At 36.4% G+C, this 17172-nt stretch overlaps 1 protein-coding gene across 7 annotated transcripts in view; it reads right to left on the bottom strand.

Moving 5' to 3' along the window:
• The window catches only part of NFIB (nuclear factor I B), a 228958-nt gene that overhangs the window by 83000 nt on the left and 128786 nt on the right, over positions 1-17172 (bottom strand). For all 7 annotated transcript variants that reach the window (XM_077765030.1, XM_077765034.1, XM_077765033.1 and 4 more), the window contains one exon: positions 12653-12706. In XM_077765030.1, the coding sequence (XP_077621156.1) occupies positions 12653-12706 (54 nt within the window). The remainder of the gene's footprint in view (positions 1-12652; positions 12707-17172) is intronic.

Consider the following 17172-nt stretch of genomic DNA (forward strand, 5'->3'; position numbering starts at 1 on the left):
CTTTCTCTGTGTGGTAGTGCATGCTCGTAAACACATAGACCAAGCATAGACAAGGCCAAAGTTCATTTTTTCACAAGGCATTGTACCACTATTAATTATCTTATTTATCAGGTGCAGGGGAGGAGAGCAAGGAAAAAAGTATTAATGATGTAGTGGGATTATACTCACTCAAGTTTTGATCCATGGAGAAAAGTAAGTTTTAACTTCCATCAGCCAATAACTAATTGGGCAAATCACTTAATGTCTTAGCCTCATTTTTGTAAGTAAAAGTGAAGTGAAGAAGCTGAATGAGCCGTGTGTAAGAACTGATATCCTATGCTTTCTTGAGTGTGTCAAGCAAAAAAAAAGATGTTGGATTATAGTAGTAAATTATTCATTTAAAGAATTTAACTGTTTCCTTGCAGGGGGGCGGGGGTGTAAGCAAATATAAACACAATGTAAAGCAGCAATCATAATAGAAGTAGAGGTGTCCCACTCTATCTGAGAGAATCTGATAAGATGCACAAAAGAGCTTCAACATACAGAATAAACAAGACTATGCAGGGTGGACACAGAAGGTCCAGTAGAGGAAAGAGCAATATATTGTATGAAAGAAAGGAAAAGAAAGGGAACTTCGTGTCTGATACTGAATAACATTTCAAGCCATGACATAGAATATGGGTAATAACTCACTGCTTATTACCTGATTTCTTATCAGGAGTTTTTAAGAAAGTCAGATTTGTGTCTTATAAAACGTACTGATACATGAGATTAGAGAAAGACAGAGCAGGGACAGAATAGAGGCAATTATAAGGTTTTGCAAAATTTTGCAAAATTACAGACAAAAAAATAGTCTAGAGCTCAGTAAGTGTAATGAGAACTGGGGGCGGGAGGAGGGTGGATTTAAGACACTTTTGAAAGAAGAAGATGGATGAGAATGTAGAAGGTGAGGAACGTGGTTCCCAAGGACTCGTGGGTTACTCTAACCAAGGGAATCTGGCCCCAAGCGATCGCATGCAGAAGAAAACTCAAGTCTGGTAGAGAAGACAATGAATCGAATTTTGGAAATGTTAAATTTGAGCTACTCATGGGATGTATTGGGAACCAAGTCCAAAAAGTAGTTGGGTGCATGAAACATTAAGAAAGAGATCTGCTCCAAAGATGCATCTCTAAGAATAACAAAAGGTAACTGAACTGGAAATCACAGAGGGGCTGCAAACACCTAGAGAACTAAAGATAAAAATCTGGCTAAGTAAAGGGAAGAAGCAAATGAAAGGAAACATAATGGTCCCTGGATTACTAGGAAAAGGCCCTCTTTTCAAAAGCACAGGCAACAAAAGCAGAGAGCAAGTGAAACTATATCAAACTAAAGCTTCTGCCCAGCAAAGGATAACAAGTAAGAGGGTGAGGGTGAAACTGTGACCAATGGGATGTGGGAAAACAGTTGTGAACCATGTATCTGAGAATGGGCTAATCTCCAAAATAGAAAAGAAAACTCCTACAACTTAGTAGCAAAGCAAAACAAAAACAACTACTAACCGGACTTAAAAATGGGCTAAGGATTTGAGTAGAGTCTCTGCAGAGAAAATACACAAAAGGCCAGCTGGCTGGTGTATAAAAAAAAGGTTCAGGAAATGCAAATAAAAATCACAATGAGATATCACTTCACACCTATCCGGATGGCTATTATCAAGTAAACAAAAGGCAACAAGTATTTTGGAAAATGTGGGCAAGTCCACACTGTTGGTGAGAATGCAAAATGGTGCAGCCACTGTGGAAAGGTAGTCCTTCAAGAAATTAAAAATAAAACTACCATATGATCCAGCAATCTCACTCTTAGGTATTTGTCCAAAAGAACCGAAATCAGGGTATTAAAGAGACATCTGCCTTCCTGTGTTCACTATAGCACTATTCTCAATAGCCAAGATGTGGAAACAGCCTAAATGTCCACTGATACATGGATGCACAAGGAGAGCATGGTGTAGGCATACAATGGAATACTATTAGGCCTTTTAAAAGAAAAGAAATTTTGCAATATGCAACAACATGAATGAACCCTGAGGATATGCTAAGTGAAATAAACCAGTCATAGACAGACAATTGATTCAGGATTCCACCTATGTGAGGGATCTAAAATAGTCAACATCACAGTATCCAAGTGAATTGGTTGTTGCTAGGGGCTGGGGTAAAGGGGAAATGGAGAGTTGCTAATCAACAGGTGTAACATTTCAGTCAAGCAAGATGAATAAACTCTAGAGATCTATTGTGCAACACTGTAACTATATTCACTTAAAAATTTCTTAAGAGGGCAAATCTTATGTTAAGTATTCTTATCAAACTAAAGTAAAACTTTTTTAAAAAGCAAGGGAGTTTTAAGTAGAACATGGTCAACTGTATCAAATAAATGCTCAAGAACATGGGAGTGGGATTAGAATGGACAGGAACCACTGGATTCAGATCAGAAAAAGTCATGAGTTAAATGAGTATCATTTCAAGTGGAGACAGAAGCCTGGTTGCAAGAGAAGTTAAGGAGGAATTTTAGAGTCCATTTCCTGAGAAAGAAGGGACAGATGGGACTCTCAGTTGAAGGAAGTGTCTGAATGAGGGGCAAAAGATGCATTTTTTAAGTAAGAAATAAGTTGCCAGGAATGAATAAAGGTGATATATGCAGAAAGCTAGAAAAAGTAAGGGACACAGACAATTTTCAAAGGAGACAGAAAAGTTGGTGGCTTCCAAAAGTAGGACCACTATAAAAAGGCAAGTGGGAAAAACATTTGTAGGATGTAAATACAAAGGACTAAGATATAAAATGTCGCCAAGGGAAAAGCAATCTCTAATGATACATTTGTATCCTTTCTCATGTCACTATTATAAACTATGTAACAAAATTCCACACCACATTCCCTTTGAGGTCAAAAGCCCTAAGACAAAAGTGACTACCTTCTATCCTATCATTAAGACTTGTAAATATCTTTCTTTATGTAATCTTTTATATCATCTCTATCATTCTATTCTTATGTATCTTATCTTGATCTGTAACTTTGTCTATGTCATCATAAGCTTTTAGAAGAGCACAATGTAAAAAAAAAAAATCAACACAGTTCTATTTGGATCCACATTAGATGATACTTCCTGTAGGAAGTTTTTTTGATGAACCTAGCTAGAAGAGAAAGGAAGATGAAAAAGCCCTTGCTTGCATCAAGCACCTGCTACTTGCCAAGTATGCTCTCCCATCTGATGCTTACAACTGGCGTGGGTAGAATAGCACTGAGTTCCAGAGAAGTTGGCTGATTTGCTCATGCTGCTCATGGGCCTCATGATCATTGTAAGACATGGAGCCTCAATTCAGGGGAAAAATTTAATCCCAAAGTTCATGTTCTTTCCCCTCCACCAGGCTCCCTACAAAGGTTGCAAAACAGTATTTCATGACTTTGAACTCCCATGACACTTGAGTTGTCTCACTGAGTAACATGCGGACTTCCTCAAGTAGTCTTCATTAAAATTGTATGTATTTATGAAAAGAAAAGTTTAAGGAGAGCATGGTTCATTTGTAATGCAAAACCACTGTAAAACCATTCACTATTTTACCTTCAACAGCATCTAGCTTAGAGCCATGCACACAATAGGTGCTCATTAAAAATCCATAATGGAAAAATCCACCTATACACAAATATTTATTGTCCTTGGTGTAGCATGGTGTATCTTTCCCACTCTCCACAAGGCAAATGGTGGTCTTTACCCATTTAGAGTCGACTCAATCCACACCCTGTCTCCTGGAATGTAATATTTAATTCTGAATCCAACAACCAGTGGGCACTCAATTAATATTATTTGTTGCCCAACAGGGTAAGTAATTGGGGGAGATATGGAAAAATCTCCTTTTGTCATGACCTTATAAGATATTCTTAAATTATCGTTTAACCCCCAAAAGTAATATTACAAGTGATCAGGCTAGAACCATTGCAGAGGCTGAGCATGGTGCTAACTGCTATGCAGATCAACTTTTTCAAAGTACAGATTGTACCGAAGCACCCATGCAGCCTATAAAAATAAGGAGCTGAGGGCTATGTGCCCTTCTGGCTTTTTAAGAATAATTTACCAAGGGACCCCTGGGTGGCCCAGTCAGTTAAGTGTCCGACTTCCGCTCAGGTCATGATCTCACTTCGTGAGTTCAAGCTGTGCTGACAGCTCATAGCCTGGATCCTGCTTCGGATTGTGCCTCCCTCTCTCTCCACCCCTTCCCCCATCGCACTCTGTCTCTCTTTTTCTCAAAAATAAATAAACATTTAAAAACATTTTTAAGAGTAATTTGCCAAGAAAACATATTCCTAATCTTCTACTCCTTTACTCTGAATTCTATTCTAAATTTGAACATTTAAAGACTTTACTGAATGTGATGTCTTGAAAAAACTTAAAGGATAAAAAATAAAAATGTTTCTGAAACAAAGCCTGTTAGAAAAAAAATCCTTTTATTTTAGCATTGACTTGTACAAGACCTCACTCTAAAATTACATTAAAAGTTTACCTATGATGTCAAGCCTTACCACAATTAACCATACTTTCGGTGTGTTTCTAGATATAATTCTACAAATAGAAAGCCCGTTTATAGTCTGTTGTATATTGCCTAATGCCAAAGTTTAAAATTACCTCTAGGTATCATAAAATAGTGCTTTTTCCTCTATTTAAAAAAAATCTTGATTCTTAGAGATACAATAAATGAGAACATGAGAATGGATGGGTATGAACTTACTGAGGAGTAAATGGGCTATGATTTTAAAAAATCAGTAAATTTTCTTTTCTTTGACTCTGATTATCATATTCTATGACAAAACATGTTTTGTGAGCTCCTTCAGGCCTATGCAAAATGTATGTGCCTCCACATGCAAATAAAAAAAATGTTGTATTACTTCTGTAACTATTAGAGAGTAAAGCTTGTCCCAAATTCTAAGTTCTGGAAGCAAGAGAAAGAACTCAAGCAAATATAGGCTCTGTTGATTCCAAGAGATGATAACTACAACTACTGATGCTGAGCTAGTTTTATCGATAATTATTTGGTTGGTTTTCATTAGTTTCATGACAACCCTCTGTTGGCTTTAATCTCAGTACCTATTAAAGTAGAGTTGGGGAGACATCAACTGCAAAATATTTATGATTGAAAGACTTTCTTAAATGCAAGGTCAACATATCCTTATAGTTAATATACACTATAATGGATCAAAGAGGAAATGAAAAGTGAAATAAAAAAATACATTGAGGTAAATGAAAATGGAAATGAAACACACCAAAATCTGTGGAAGGCAGCAAAAGCAGTTCTATGAGGGTAGTTCATAGTGATAAATGCCTACCTCAGGAAACAAGAAATGTCTCAAATGAACAACATAACTTTATACCTCAAGAACTAGAAAAAAGAAGAACAAAGTCCAAAGTTGGAAGATGGAAGGAAATAACAAAGATGAGAGCAGAAATAAATGAAACAAGTAAACAGTGTGTTAGTGTATACTTTTTCATAGTAATCTCTTAAGTTCCTTTTTACTTGCAAAAATCCTCAACAAAATATTAGCAAACCAAATTCAACAATACATTAAAAAAGGTCATCCACTATGATCAAGTGGGATTTATTCCAGGGATGCAAAGATGGTTCAACAGCTGAAATCAACGTGATACACCACTTTAACAAAATGAAAGATAAAATTATATAATCATTTCAATAGATGCAGAAAAAGCATTGGGCAAATTCAATATCTGTTTATGACAAAAATTTTCAACAAAATAGATACAGAATTCAAATTCAAATAATAAAGGCCATATATGCAAATGCATGGCTAACATCATACTTAATGGTGATAGACTGAAAGCTTTTCCTCTAAGATCAGGAGCTAGACAAGATGCCCACTCTGCTGTTTTTATTTAACATAGTACTGGCTGCCCTAGCCAGAGCAATTAGGCAAGAAAAAGAAATAAAAGGTATCTGAATTGGAAGAAGAAAAAAAGAAAGAAAACAGTCACTATTTACAGATGACTTGATATCATATATTGAAAACTCTAAGTAAACACCATCAGAAAACTGTTAGGACAGGCACACCCTGGGTGGCTCAGTCAGTTAAGCATCCAATTCTTGGGGGCGCCTGGGTGGCTTAGTCGGTTAAGCGTCCGACTTTCGCTTAGGTCATGATCTCGCGGTTCATGGGTTTGAGCCCCGCGTCGGGCTCTGTGCTGACTGCCAGCTCAGAGCCTGGAGCCTGTTTCAACCTGTGACTCCTTCTCTCTCTGACCCTCCCCTGCTCACGCTGTCTCTCTCTCTCTCTCTCCTAGAAATAAATAAAAAACATTTAAAAAAAAAAAAGCATCCAATTCTTGATATCAGCTCAGGTCATGATCTCACAGTTCATGAGTTTGAGCCCTGGTTCAACCTCTGTGCTGATAGCATGAAGCCTGCTTGGGATTCTGTCTGTCCCTCTCTCTCTGCCTCTCTCTAAAAATAAATAAATAAACCTAAAAAAAAAAACCCTGTTAGAACAAACAAATTTGGTGAAGTGGCAGGATACAACATCACTCAAAAATCTGTTGCATTTCCACACATTAATAGTGAACTATCAGAAAAAGAAATTAAGAAAACATCCAATTTACAATTGTATCCCCAAAATTAAAATATCTAGGACTATATTAGCCAAGGAGGTGAAAGACCTGTATACTGAAAGCTCAAAGACATTAATGAAAGATACAGATAAAGTCATAAATAAATGGAATAATATTCCATGCTCATGGATTAGAGGAATTAATATTTTTAACATGTTCATACTACCCAAAGCAATCTACAGATTTAGTGCAATCACTATCAAAGTTCCAAGGGCAGTTTTCACAGACATAGAGCAAGCCATCTTAAGAGTTGTATGGAACCATAAAAGATTCCAAAAAGCCAAAGCAATCTTGAGAAAGAACAAAGCTAGAGGCATCACACTCCTTGATTTCAAACTGTATTACAAAGCTGTAGTAATAAAAACAGTGTGGTACTAGTACAAAAATCACACACACTAATCAATGAAACAGAATAGAGAGCCTAGAAATAAACTCATACATATGTAGTCAGTTAATTTATGACAAAGGAGCCAAGAATACACAATGGGGAAAGGATAGTCTTTTCAATAAACAGTGTTGGGACAATTGCACCATCACATGCAAAAGAATGAAACTGGACCACTATTTACTCTATATGCAAAAATTAACTCAAAATAAAGACTTGAATGTAATCCTTGAAACTATAAAACTTCTAGAAGAAAACACAAGCAGTGAGCTCTTTGACATCAGTCTTGGCAATGATTTTTTGAATCTGACACCAAAAGCAAAAGCAATAAAAGCAAAAATAGACGAGTGGGATTACATCAGTCAAAAAAGTTTCTGCATAGGAAAGAAAACCATTAACAGAAAAAAAAGGCAACCTATTAAACGGGAGAAATATTTGCAAATCATATAAGTGATAAGGGGCTAATATCCAAAATATATAAAGAATTCATATAACTCCAGAGCAAAAAAAAAAATTCTGATTAAAAAATGAGCAGAGGACCTAATTAGACATTTTCAAAAAAAAAAAAAAAAAAGACATGGCCAACAGGTACATGAATAAATGCTCTACATTATTAATAATTAGGGAAATGCAAATTGAAACCTCAATGAGATATTTATTACCTCATACCTATTAGAATGGATATTACCAAAAAGACTAGAAACAACAAGTGTAGGCAAGACTATGGAGAAAAGGGAGTCCCCTGCACTGTTCAGTAGGAATGTAACTGGTGCAGCCACTACGGAAAAAGTATGGACATGCCTCAAAAAACTAAAAATATATAACTCTACATGATCCACCAATTCCACTTCTGGATTTTTGTTTAAAAACATGAAAACAATAATTCAAAAAGATATATCATCTCCATGTTCACTGCAGCATTATTTACAATAATCAAGATGTGAAAATAACTTAAGTTTCCATCTATGGATGAACAGATAAAGAAAATGTGGTGTATATACATATATAATAATAATAATAATATATGGTATATTATTCAACCATAAAAAAGTAGGTAATTTTGCCATTTGCAAAAACATGGATGGAGCTCAAGGGCATTATCCTAAGTGAAAGAAATCAGAGAAAAATACCATATGCTCTCTCTGATACATGGAATATATTTATTATATAGATTTCTTTCTACATTTAAGTTAATAAAGTTTGTTATATATTATATATTTAGTCATATTTATATATATAATAAATAATTTCTTCAATGTGAGATGAGAATATTGTAGCTAATAGATACTCCTTGCTTAACTTATTCAATTGTTTATTTAGTTCCATCCTTGTTCCAGAGAGGATATAAAGTAGCCTATTTGACATTCACCCAATATATGATCCTAATGATTTCCAGAGGTCTTGCCAGAGAACATGCAAAAAAATCAACACACAAAATAGCACAAGCATCCAACAAAAAGTGCAAAAGAGAAAAGTAGGATAAGCCCATGTCATTCCAGTTGAGAAGGCTCTGGTTAATGATACTTAGAATGTTTCCTAAGTTTTCATCATAGTATTTGCAAAATGTCTCCAAGATTCAATGTTCCTTTGTTGAGTTTCCAGCCAAGAGACAGCTAGCTCCCCACATAACTACAGACTTCCTGAACTCCAAAATGAGGTGTCAGCTGTTAACTGACTTAGAGGCAAACTCTGACTTCTAGGTGCCTTGTTTTTCTTGGATATTAACTATTCCAGCATTAGGCATGGTTAATGGATTGAGACTGGAGTATCTTGAAGATCGTAGGTCAAGGAATATAAAGGCACTAAACAACAGAGTAAGTTAAAGCTAATTTCAAAAGACAGCCATTCAATCACATATTTCCTGAAAGTGACAATGGAGATTTTAGTTATCACAAATAAAATTAGGACAGCGTCTAAGTCCCTAAATTAGTGGTTTACTCTCTTTTGGTCCAAACAGTTGTTTGCTATAGTTGAGAGAAGACCCAGAGTTCCATGGTTTAGAAGGGATTAATTTAATGTTCAAAAAGAAGTAACTAAATATAAACATATAACGTCCAGCCCCATGATAAGAAAAGAAATGTGTATCATAAAAAGAAAATTAAGTGGTCCAGTGATTCTTTACTAAAATAACAATGTCATATCCTTGGACACCATCAGATTTTTAGAGCACCTTAGCCCTGAAAAGATTATGGTGCCCATCCCCACCATGTAACAAAGAATAAAAACAAAATATTAAACCACAGATAGTATAAGGAAATGCAATAAAAACTATTTAAATGCTTTTTAAAATAACAAAAATAGGGGCACCTGGGTGGCTCAGTCAGTTAAGCATCCAGCTTTGGCTCAGGTCATGATCTCACAGTGCTTGGGGTTCAAGCCCCACCTTGGGCTCTGCGCTGATAGCTCAGAGCCTGGAGAATGCTTCGGATTGTGTGTGTGTGTCTCTTTCTGCTCCTCCCCCCATCTCAAAAGTAAACATTAAATTTATTTTAATGTTTAAGTAATAAAAATAAACCCCTGCACATATGCTTTTAAAAATAATATCAAATAGCTCTCCTTCCAAAAATGTGCTGCTTTTGTTTGCCTGTGTACTCACTAAATACTAAACCCAAACAAGAAGCACAAGTTAAAAACCAAAGGCCTATATGAAGACATCCACACTAGTTTGAAGAGCTTCAAGGTCACCCTTCAGAAATTCTTCTGAATCAGCACGGAAGTGGCCTCCATGTCAAACAGTCATGTCTGATGCTGGAGAAAAGCCAAGCTAGCGGGGTGTTCAATTTGTGCACAGACACGCACATCTGTACTCGTACCATGACTGAATGGGATTCCACCTTCGTGTCAATGGTGGGGAACAGATTTCGCAGAGCTTCTACCTCCAAAAGGGCTTGAAATTTTGCCCTCTCTTCCCAAGCTGTTGAGGAAGAGATGGTAGCCATTGCATGGCTTGCACATCCCCCAAGGTGAAAGTACTGGTTGTAGGAAAGTGTTAGCACTCAAAGAGACCTTTTTCCAAAATTTAGTTTCTCTTTGTTAAAACTACATAAGCAGCAAAGTGATTGTTTCATCTTTACGGTAGTAGACTAAACTTTCCCATGAATGCACTGTGCCTTTTTGAGATCCTGAATCTGAAACTTTGAAGATTTCACATCTCAGTCAAAGCCAGAACACAGAGATAAAAAAAGCTTCCTCAAGGTAAATTAAGCTCTAAAATACCAAATATGCTTATACTTAATGAAAAGAGCTTTCAATTATATGTATAGTTTATCCCAAATGACTGCAGAACAAAATCTTAAAAAGTTCTGATTTTTCACATTTCAAATTAGAAACCATTCTAAATTCCTAGTGGCTTGATTTATTTCAAGGTATTTCAGAACAAACTCTTAACTTTCCTCAAACAAGATTCCGTAATAATCTCTATGATTAAGTCCATAATACAATGATACAGCATGTATGTTAAACTGATAGAATGTTTCTGAATCCTTAAAGCAAATTCAAATTTTATTTTATTTAATGTTGGTGTTATATATGTTTTGTTATATTCTAACTGAAAAAAACAGTAATTGATGTACCATTTAAGTATATACAATATTCAACTAATCATAGTATGATCTACAACATCCCAATTTTAAGACATTGTTCTCACAAAGATTTGATTTCCAAAGAAAATTTAAAAGGGAAAAAAATTAGAGGTATCCTACCATGATTACTTATGTTTGTCATTTTATATGCAAACAAGATGAATTAAGAAATGCTACACTGAATGTAGCAAAAGAAAATTTTAATCAACCTTTTTGACAAACATTGAAAAATCAAATTCTGACATTATATAACTATTCAACAATTATGCATTCAGCTTAAGTACAGAACATTTTTAAGTGAACATAATTCTTTCTGTACATGTTCAGAAATGAATTTCAAACAATAACAGCTTTATTAATTTCAAATGCAAAGAACATATCCTTTGTTTAGTCTGACTAACTTACATTACTTACTACTTCTTTTGTATTAACCTTTCCCCACTCCATCCTTTGTAAAATGAGTGAGGAAACTTTTAAAAAATGTTTGGACACAGTTCACTTTGGGTTATCATGCTATGCAGAGAAAATATTACTCAACTGAAAAGAAGAAACTTTAGTAAAGTCAAAGACATTCTAACCTAATGAAATTTTCTCAGCTTCAGAAAATTTCTGACAAAATTTACTTTTTTGAAATACTCTTTTTCGTTCTAATATCCCACCAACACAAAACAAAATAACAAATTTAACTGGAAATTACATTTAAAATTGTTCTGTTTTTTGTATGTTTTGTTATTGATTTGTAGGAATTTTGAATGCTTCTGATTTTAAAAAGTGGAGAAAATTCAACTTAGTAGACATTTTTAAACCTCTATTTAATTAGAACTTTTTATCACTGAAGTATATGCCACTTCCATCAAGCAGTAAGGTTTTGTATAATACAGAACAAGGTGAGATGTAGGTGGAAAAATATACTAAGGTATATTTTCTAAGGTACAAATAAAGAACAAAGTATAGGCAAGACTCAGAAATAAAAAATATATTGTTTTGATTTCACATTTTTCCTTGGTATTTACTTACTGTATCTTTCTGACATCATTTTAAAACGAGACTGGCTGGACATATTTTCTTAGAGTTTCGGGGTTCTTCAGGTACCTCACATTAGCAAAGCCTTAGGACAAGGGAGATCAAATAATTAAGGACCTGACACTAACTCTCCCTGAGGAAACTTTTATTATTACCTTTCATTAATGTTTTGGTTTATTTTCAATGAAAAAAAAAGATGAGATTATTTTGAGAAGTAGAGGGCATGTGTGGCAAATGTGGATTTTTTGTTTGTTTTGTTCATTTTGTTTTGGTAAAAGAGCACTCTTTTGCCCAAGTTATAGATATAATTAAAATCCTTATGATAATGAAATATTAGAAACTCTTCTTTGCACAAGTCTTACGTCCTGAGGAACAAAATTCTCCCAAGTCAATGTCAAATTCTGTATGTTCAGATTTAGGAACAACAAAACTATGAAGACAGCCAAGTTATAAAAGCCTATTTTCAGATCTGGAACAACTTCTGAAAATAAAGAGGGTATTTGGCATGCATTATACTAAAGGAAAAGTCCGACTTTCATTATTCCCTGATTCTTGGAATCCAATAAAAACCTTATGGAAGAAAAACTCGTTTGCAAAGAACTCTTCCCTGAAATCATACCCAACCACCGCCACACCCCTCCTTTTAAAGTAATGAGAGTTGATAAACTATAAGAGCATGGAAACTTTTACTTTTTCTGGTGCTTTTTAAAAGAATGACTAAGAGGGGGTTTTTTTGTTTTTGGTTTTTTTGGCTTTTTCAGCAGCCATGACGCTTAGCACCTGAACAGCGCACAACTAAAATGCGTGCTTTTTCATTTTCCAAGAAACACCAACAAAAACGAAAACAGTGATTACATAAATACTCGTGACACCCATATAGAAGCATCGGCCACTGTGAAGGGCCCAAACAGAATCCCATCGTGCCCTGATCATACCTGCCTGCTAGAACAAAAGAGGCAGCTGACCAATGATGGGGTGTTTATCAATACAGTGGTACCTTTGTTCTCCAACAATGTTAGATTGCGAACGTCCCGGAACACATATTTACCTGGAGGATTCTTGGCAGGATCATTGTGGCTTGGACTTCCTGATTGTCCAGAATCTAAAAAGAAATCACAGAAAATGTTTTCTTTTTAATTTGTTTTGAAAGAATTTCACAATCCTCAGAGGGCTTTAAAGAAAAAATTAAGGCACAATGAAGCTGAGTGTTTAAATAAAGTATACTTTCCCAAGTCTTTCTGCGGTAACATTTTATTTATCAAGCTAGATGAATGTCCATACATATTTCTATGTCAAAAGGGGAAGAAAAAAGAAAGGAGAGATCTGTCATATTCTCAGAACGGAGCAAGGCTTTTTGGAAACAATAGGTCTGGCCACAAAGCCGCTGAAGGTGGTTTGAAGGTTGGGCCTGTCAGTAGCAATATGAAATAAAGCAGATACCTTCCCTAAAAATGCAACCTGAGTGTAATTAAACATGCTTTTAAGAACCTGAAAATGTTTTTATTCAACGAGTATAATACACAGAAACAAGAGTCCGTTTTTCCAGGATTTCATGCGCATACACACATATCCACTTCCATAATCCCCCAACCTATTGAATCCAGACCCAGATTTGCCTGCATCCCATAATAGCAATCGATTTGCAAACACCCAAGAAAAGCATAAATTACTAGGTAGAAATGAACAGAGCTTTGTGAAGAACAAATTGTTGGATCAATTTCATTTCCATCTGTGAGAGACAGACTCTTCAGATAAGGGGAACAAGATCAATGTAGTATACCTGAATTTCCGATCCCACGTTATTCTTCATTGATGCTTTCTGTAGAAAGCAACGCGGAGGCAATACTACAGTCAGGCAACACGCCTTCCCGAGCTAATCTAAAACTGGTGTGTTTTGCTCATTCCTCTTTCCTCCATGTCTCCTCTGCATTTATCTGTGTCATTTGCCCCATATTATTATACACTTACTTGCAGGTTGCTTTGTAATCTTCCTTTATTGCTTCTAGTATTTAAGTTTTGTCTCCCCAACTAAATTGCATGCTCCGAGGCAGAAACAGAGATTCTGTCTACTTCTTTTGTGTCTCCCTCAGTGTGCGGGGTGCTGTTCATGGCTGTGAATGCACTGGGCTTGCAGTAAATGCTAGAGGAATGGAAGGCAGACTCAGCCGCCTTGCTTGCCTGCCTAGAAAAGGCAGTTTTGAACTTGATAGTTCATTTCAACAAAATTTGATAGGTGGCCCGAGATAAGTCTCTTCCCTGAAATCCTGCCATGGTACCTAAGCCAAGAGAGGAATCCAGTCTCATTTAAGCAGAAAAATCTTATGTTTTTCTTCCCCCAGCAGGGTTATTCTGCTCTTCCATTTAAGCAATTAACATACAGCAATTGCTGCTTGTTATTAAATGCAAGGTCATCCTGTTAGTTTCTTTATGTATAAAACTTGGTTATTTATTTTTGCACTTTGCCTCATGCCTGTTTACCAGATTAAATGCTGAGATCAGAATTCCAACCCTTCATCCTTTTTCCTTTATCTTTTCCCCCTACAATAGTTTTTGTGAAATCTTAGCAAATATATTTACTGATTCCCACATTATCTTCCAACTGATTTCTGATTTCCCAAAATGGAAGTAAAGAAACTGGTAAGGGTTACTCCTGCAGTCTGAGTTCCAGCTAATTTCTCTTGCTGATGGTCACAGAGTTGGGTGTTCTCTGAAGTGCTGGTCTCTAATCTCTCATGAATTCTATGGCTTTTCTGGAATGAGGCAAGACTCAGTGACTTATACCTTAGAAGATCAATCTTTCTCTTTCTACATTCCTATAAAAGATGGTATAATATTGGCCCCTTTCCAGGCATGGAGTATGATAGTTACATAAAAATGATAAATTACATTATTTTGCTACAGCTTCAGCTATTTCTGCCTCTGAGTTCCTCTGACAAATGTCCTTCAATATTGATAGTACATTCCAGTTTAATTTTTCAAGTGACTCTAACATTTTGAGAAGTTCCTACTTATAATTATTAACATACCCACTGACCAGAGATTTTTCATATTTTCTTTTTCCTTCTAAAGCGACTTCACATTTATGGAGGTTGAAACATGCATCCCTCGAGGTGGCTACCACCACCTTCCTGGTGACACAACATGAGGCAAGTTGAGGTTGTCATCAGGGAACAGGAGATGTCGACTCTCCATGAGCCTTAGCATGTTTACTCAAATCAATTTCAAAATGGCACAAAACTCTTTCCCAACATCTGGCTGCTAAAACTTAGGTCAATTAAAGAATGAAGGTCTCTTCTACTCCCAGGAAAGTATTCAGCTAGAACAATGGCAACCCCTTTTACCACAGCATCCCACTTGGGAAGCCCTATTCTTTTCTGCTGCAAATTATTACCCTTTCCCCATTTCCAACAAATGCACACCAATTTCTTCATTTGAAAATAATATTATTACTAAAAAACCACAAATATTTGAGGGAAAACTGAGGAAGACACTAAATTTGAGTCACACACTTGCTTTTAATAAGAATTCCACTTTCTAAAATGATCTGGCATCTACTGGCACACAATGGAAGATTTTCCCTCATATCCCAAAGTCTGTGCTTCTCCTGAAGTAAAATAGCATATGCTAGATCCTAAAACATAGGAGAGGGCCCCCTCAGGGAGTGAGCCAGTGAACATTTACTTTTCAGACTGTAAATTCTAATGCTATAATCTACTCTTAACCCTCACGGCACCTTATACTGGTCACTTAATTCCAACTGCTGGAAAAGGAAGTAACCAGAAAGTTGCAGTTGGCAGAGAAACCAAAAAGAACTGTTATTGTGGTTAACTTCAGAGAAGGAATTATTCAGACCACATCTAAAACCCTTCCAATTCACCACCCAGGTCACATTACTCTACACCCAAAGGTTTTATTCAACCATCTCCATCATCAAGTCCTGTGTGTGTGTGTGTGTGTGTGTGTGTGTGTGTGTGTGTGTACTTAATATGTTATAGTGAATTCTAGCTCTGTTCCTCACTAGTAGTAGGATTTTGTGCAAAATTACTTCACTGTTGGAGCCCCACAGGCCTGATTTTAAAAACTGTTGTACTATCTACCTCATAGAGTTGTTGCAAAGCTTTTATTATATAAACCATCAGGCACCGGTCAGACACAATCCTATACAATCAGTAAATGAAAGATAGTAAACAAAGAGGTCACATTAAAAAATGATTAATATTCCTTTTTTTTTATTTTGAGAGAGACAATGACAGAGACAATGGGGGGGGGGGCAGAGGGGGGANTAGAGAGAAAAAGTGGGGGGGGGGGTGCAGGGGGACAGAGAGAGAGAGAGAGAGAGAGAATCCCAAGCAGGCTCCACACTGTCAACATAGAGCCTGATGTGGGGCTCGATCCCACAGGAGTGTGTGCCCATTGAGAATTCCCATGTAAATGCTTTAGTCCCCCTCTCCCCTCAAGGGAGGAAGGCACTGCCATTGTAAGGCTCTCAGGAGCGGTCATGCTCAAAAGGCCGCAAATACCAGCCATTTGATTATTACCTTCCAGAAGACTGAAGTCTTTGAAGAGCAAGGCTAGTAAGAATGGGGGTTGTGAGTTGGCCAGCACATTGGGTCTTGAATCCATATCAATCTGGACACAGTGGAGAACAAGAGACAGGAATGGACCTTGCAGGCAGCAGACCTAAACCAGTTCTCCATCATACCCTCCACGTTTTATTTTCTCTTCCTTGGTCCCAACCTAGATCTTTTACATTTCTTTGTCTCTTTCTGACTTCACTGGACATAATGTACAATTGAAATAGGTTGTATTACATGCTTATAAAAATCTCATATTAGCCCATTCTTTATGTTTTAAAAGTATAAATTAAACTTATATGTCATCTTCTTGGAAGAAAATAGTTAATGAATCCATTTCTTGATTATTACTTTTTTAAAGTTTATTTAATTATTTTTGAGGGAGGGAAGGGCAGAGAGGGAGAGAGAGAGAATCCCAAACAGGCTCCAGACTGTCAGGGCAGAGCCCAATGCAGGGCTTGATCCCGTGGACCATGAGATCATGACCCAACCCGAAATCAACAGTAGGATGGATGCCCAACCGACTGAGCCACCCAGGAAATCCCTAAATTATTATTTTATGAACTCAATCTTTTCCTCCTTCCCCAGGAATAAGAAAAGGTTCATATCTCCAAATGACCCTTACCAACTTTTCTTCCATTCTTTTTGTCTTTTTGTTCTTCTAATATCTAAATTTTACCTAGACAGTGGCCAGTTTCCCCAATGGCCCAATTTTAGGGAAGATCCTGGGATATTTAAGTGACCCAACTGGTTTGTCCAATGTTACATGTCAACTCTTAAAACATATATTATCTACATGGGCCACCCATTCAGACACACTGTTCCTTGAGTGGTTATCATACAATCTTAAAATCATACACAGCCAAGTGATCTTTCAGTAGATTAAATGTTTCTGGGAATTTCACCTTATCTTAACTTCTCTCCTCCTTCCCACCATTTACCAATACATTCAAAACCTTTTTAATAAATTTAAAAATCCCTTAGCTATTCTAAG

The sequence above is a fragment of the Crocuta crocuta genome, unplaced genomic scaffold (genome assembly GCF_008692635.1).
Source record: "Crocuta crocuta isolate KB4526 unplaced genomic scaffold, BGI_CrCroc_1.0 scaffold687, whole genome shotgun sequence".
Taxonomy (NCBI): domain Eukaryota; kingdom Metazoa; phylum Chordata; class Mammalia; order Carnivora; family Hyaenidae; genus Crocuta; species Crocuta crocuta.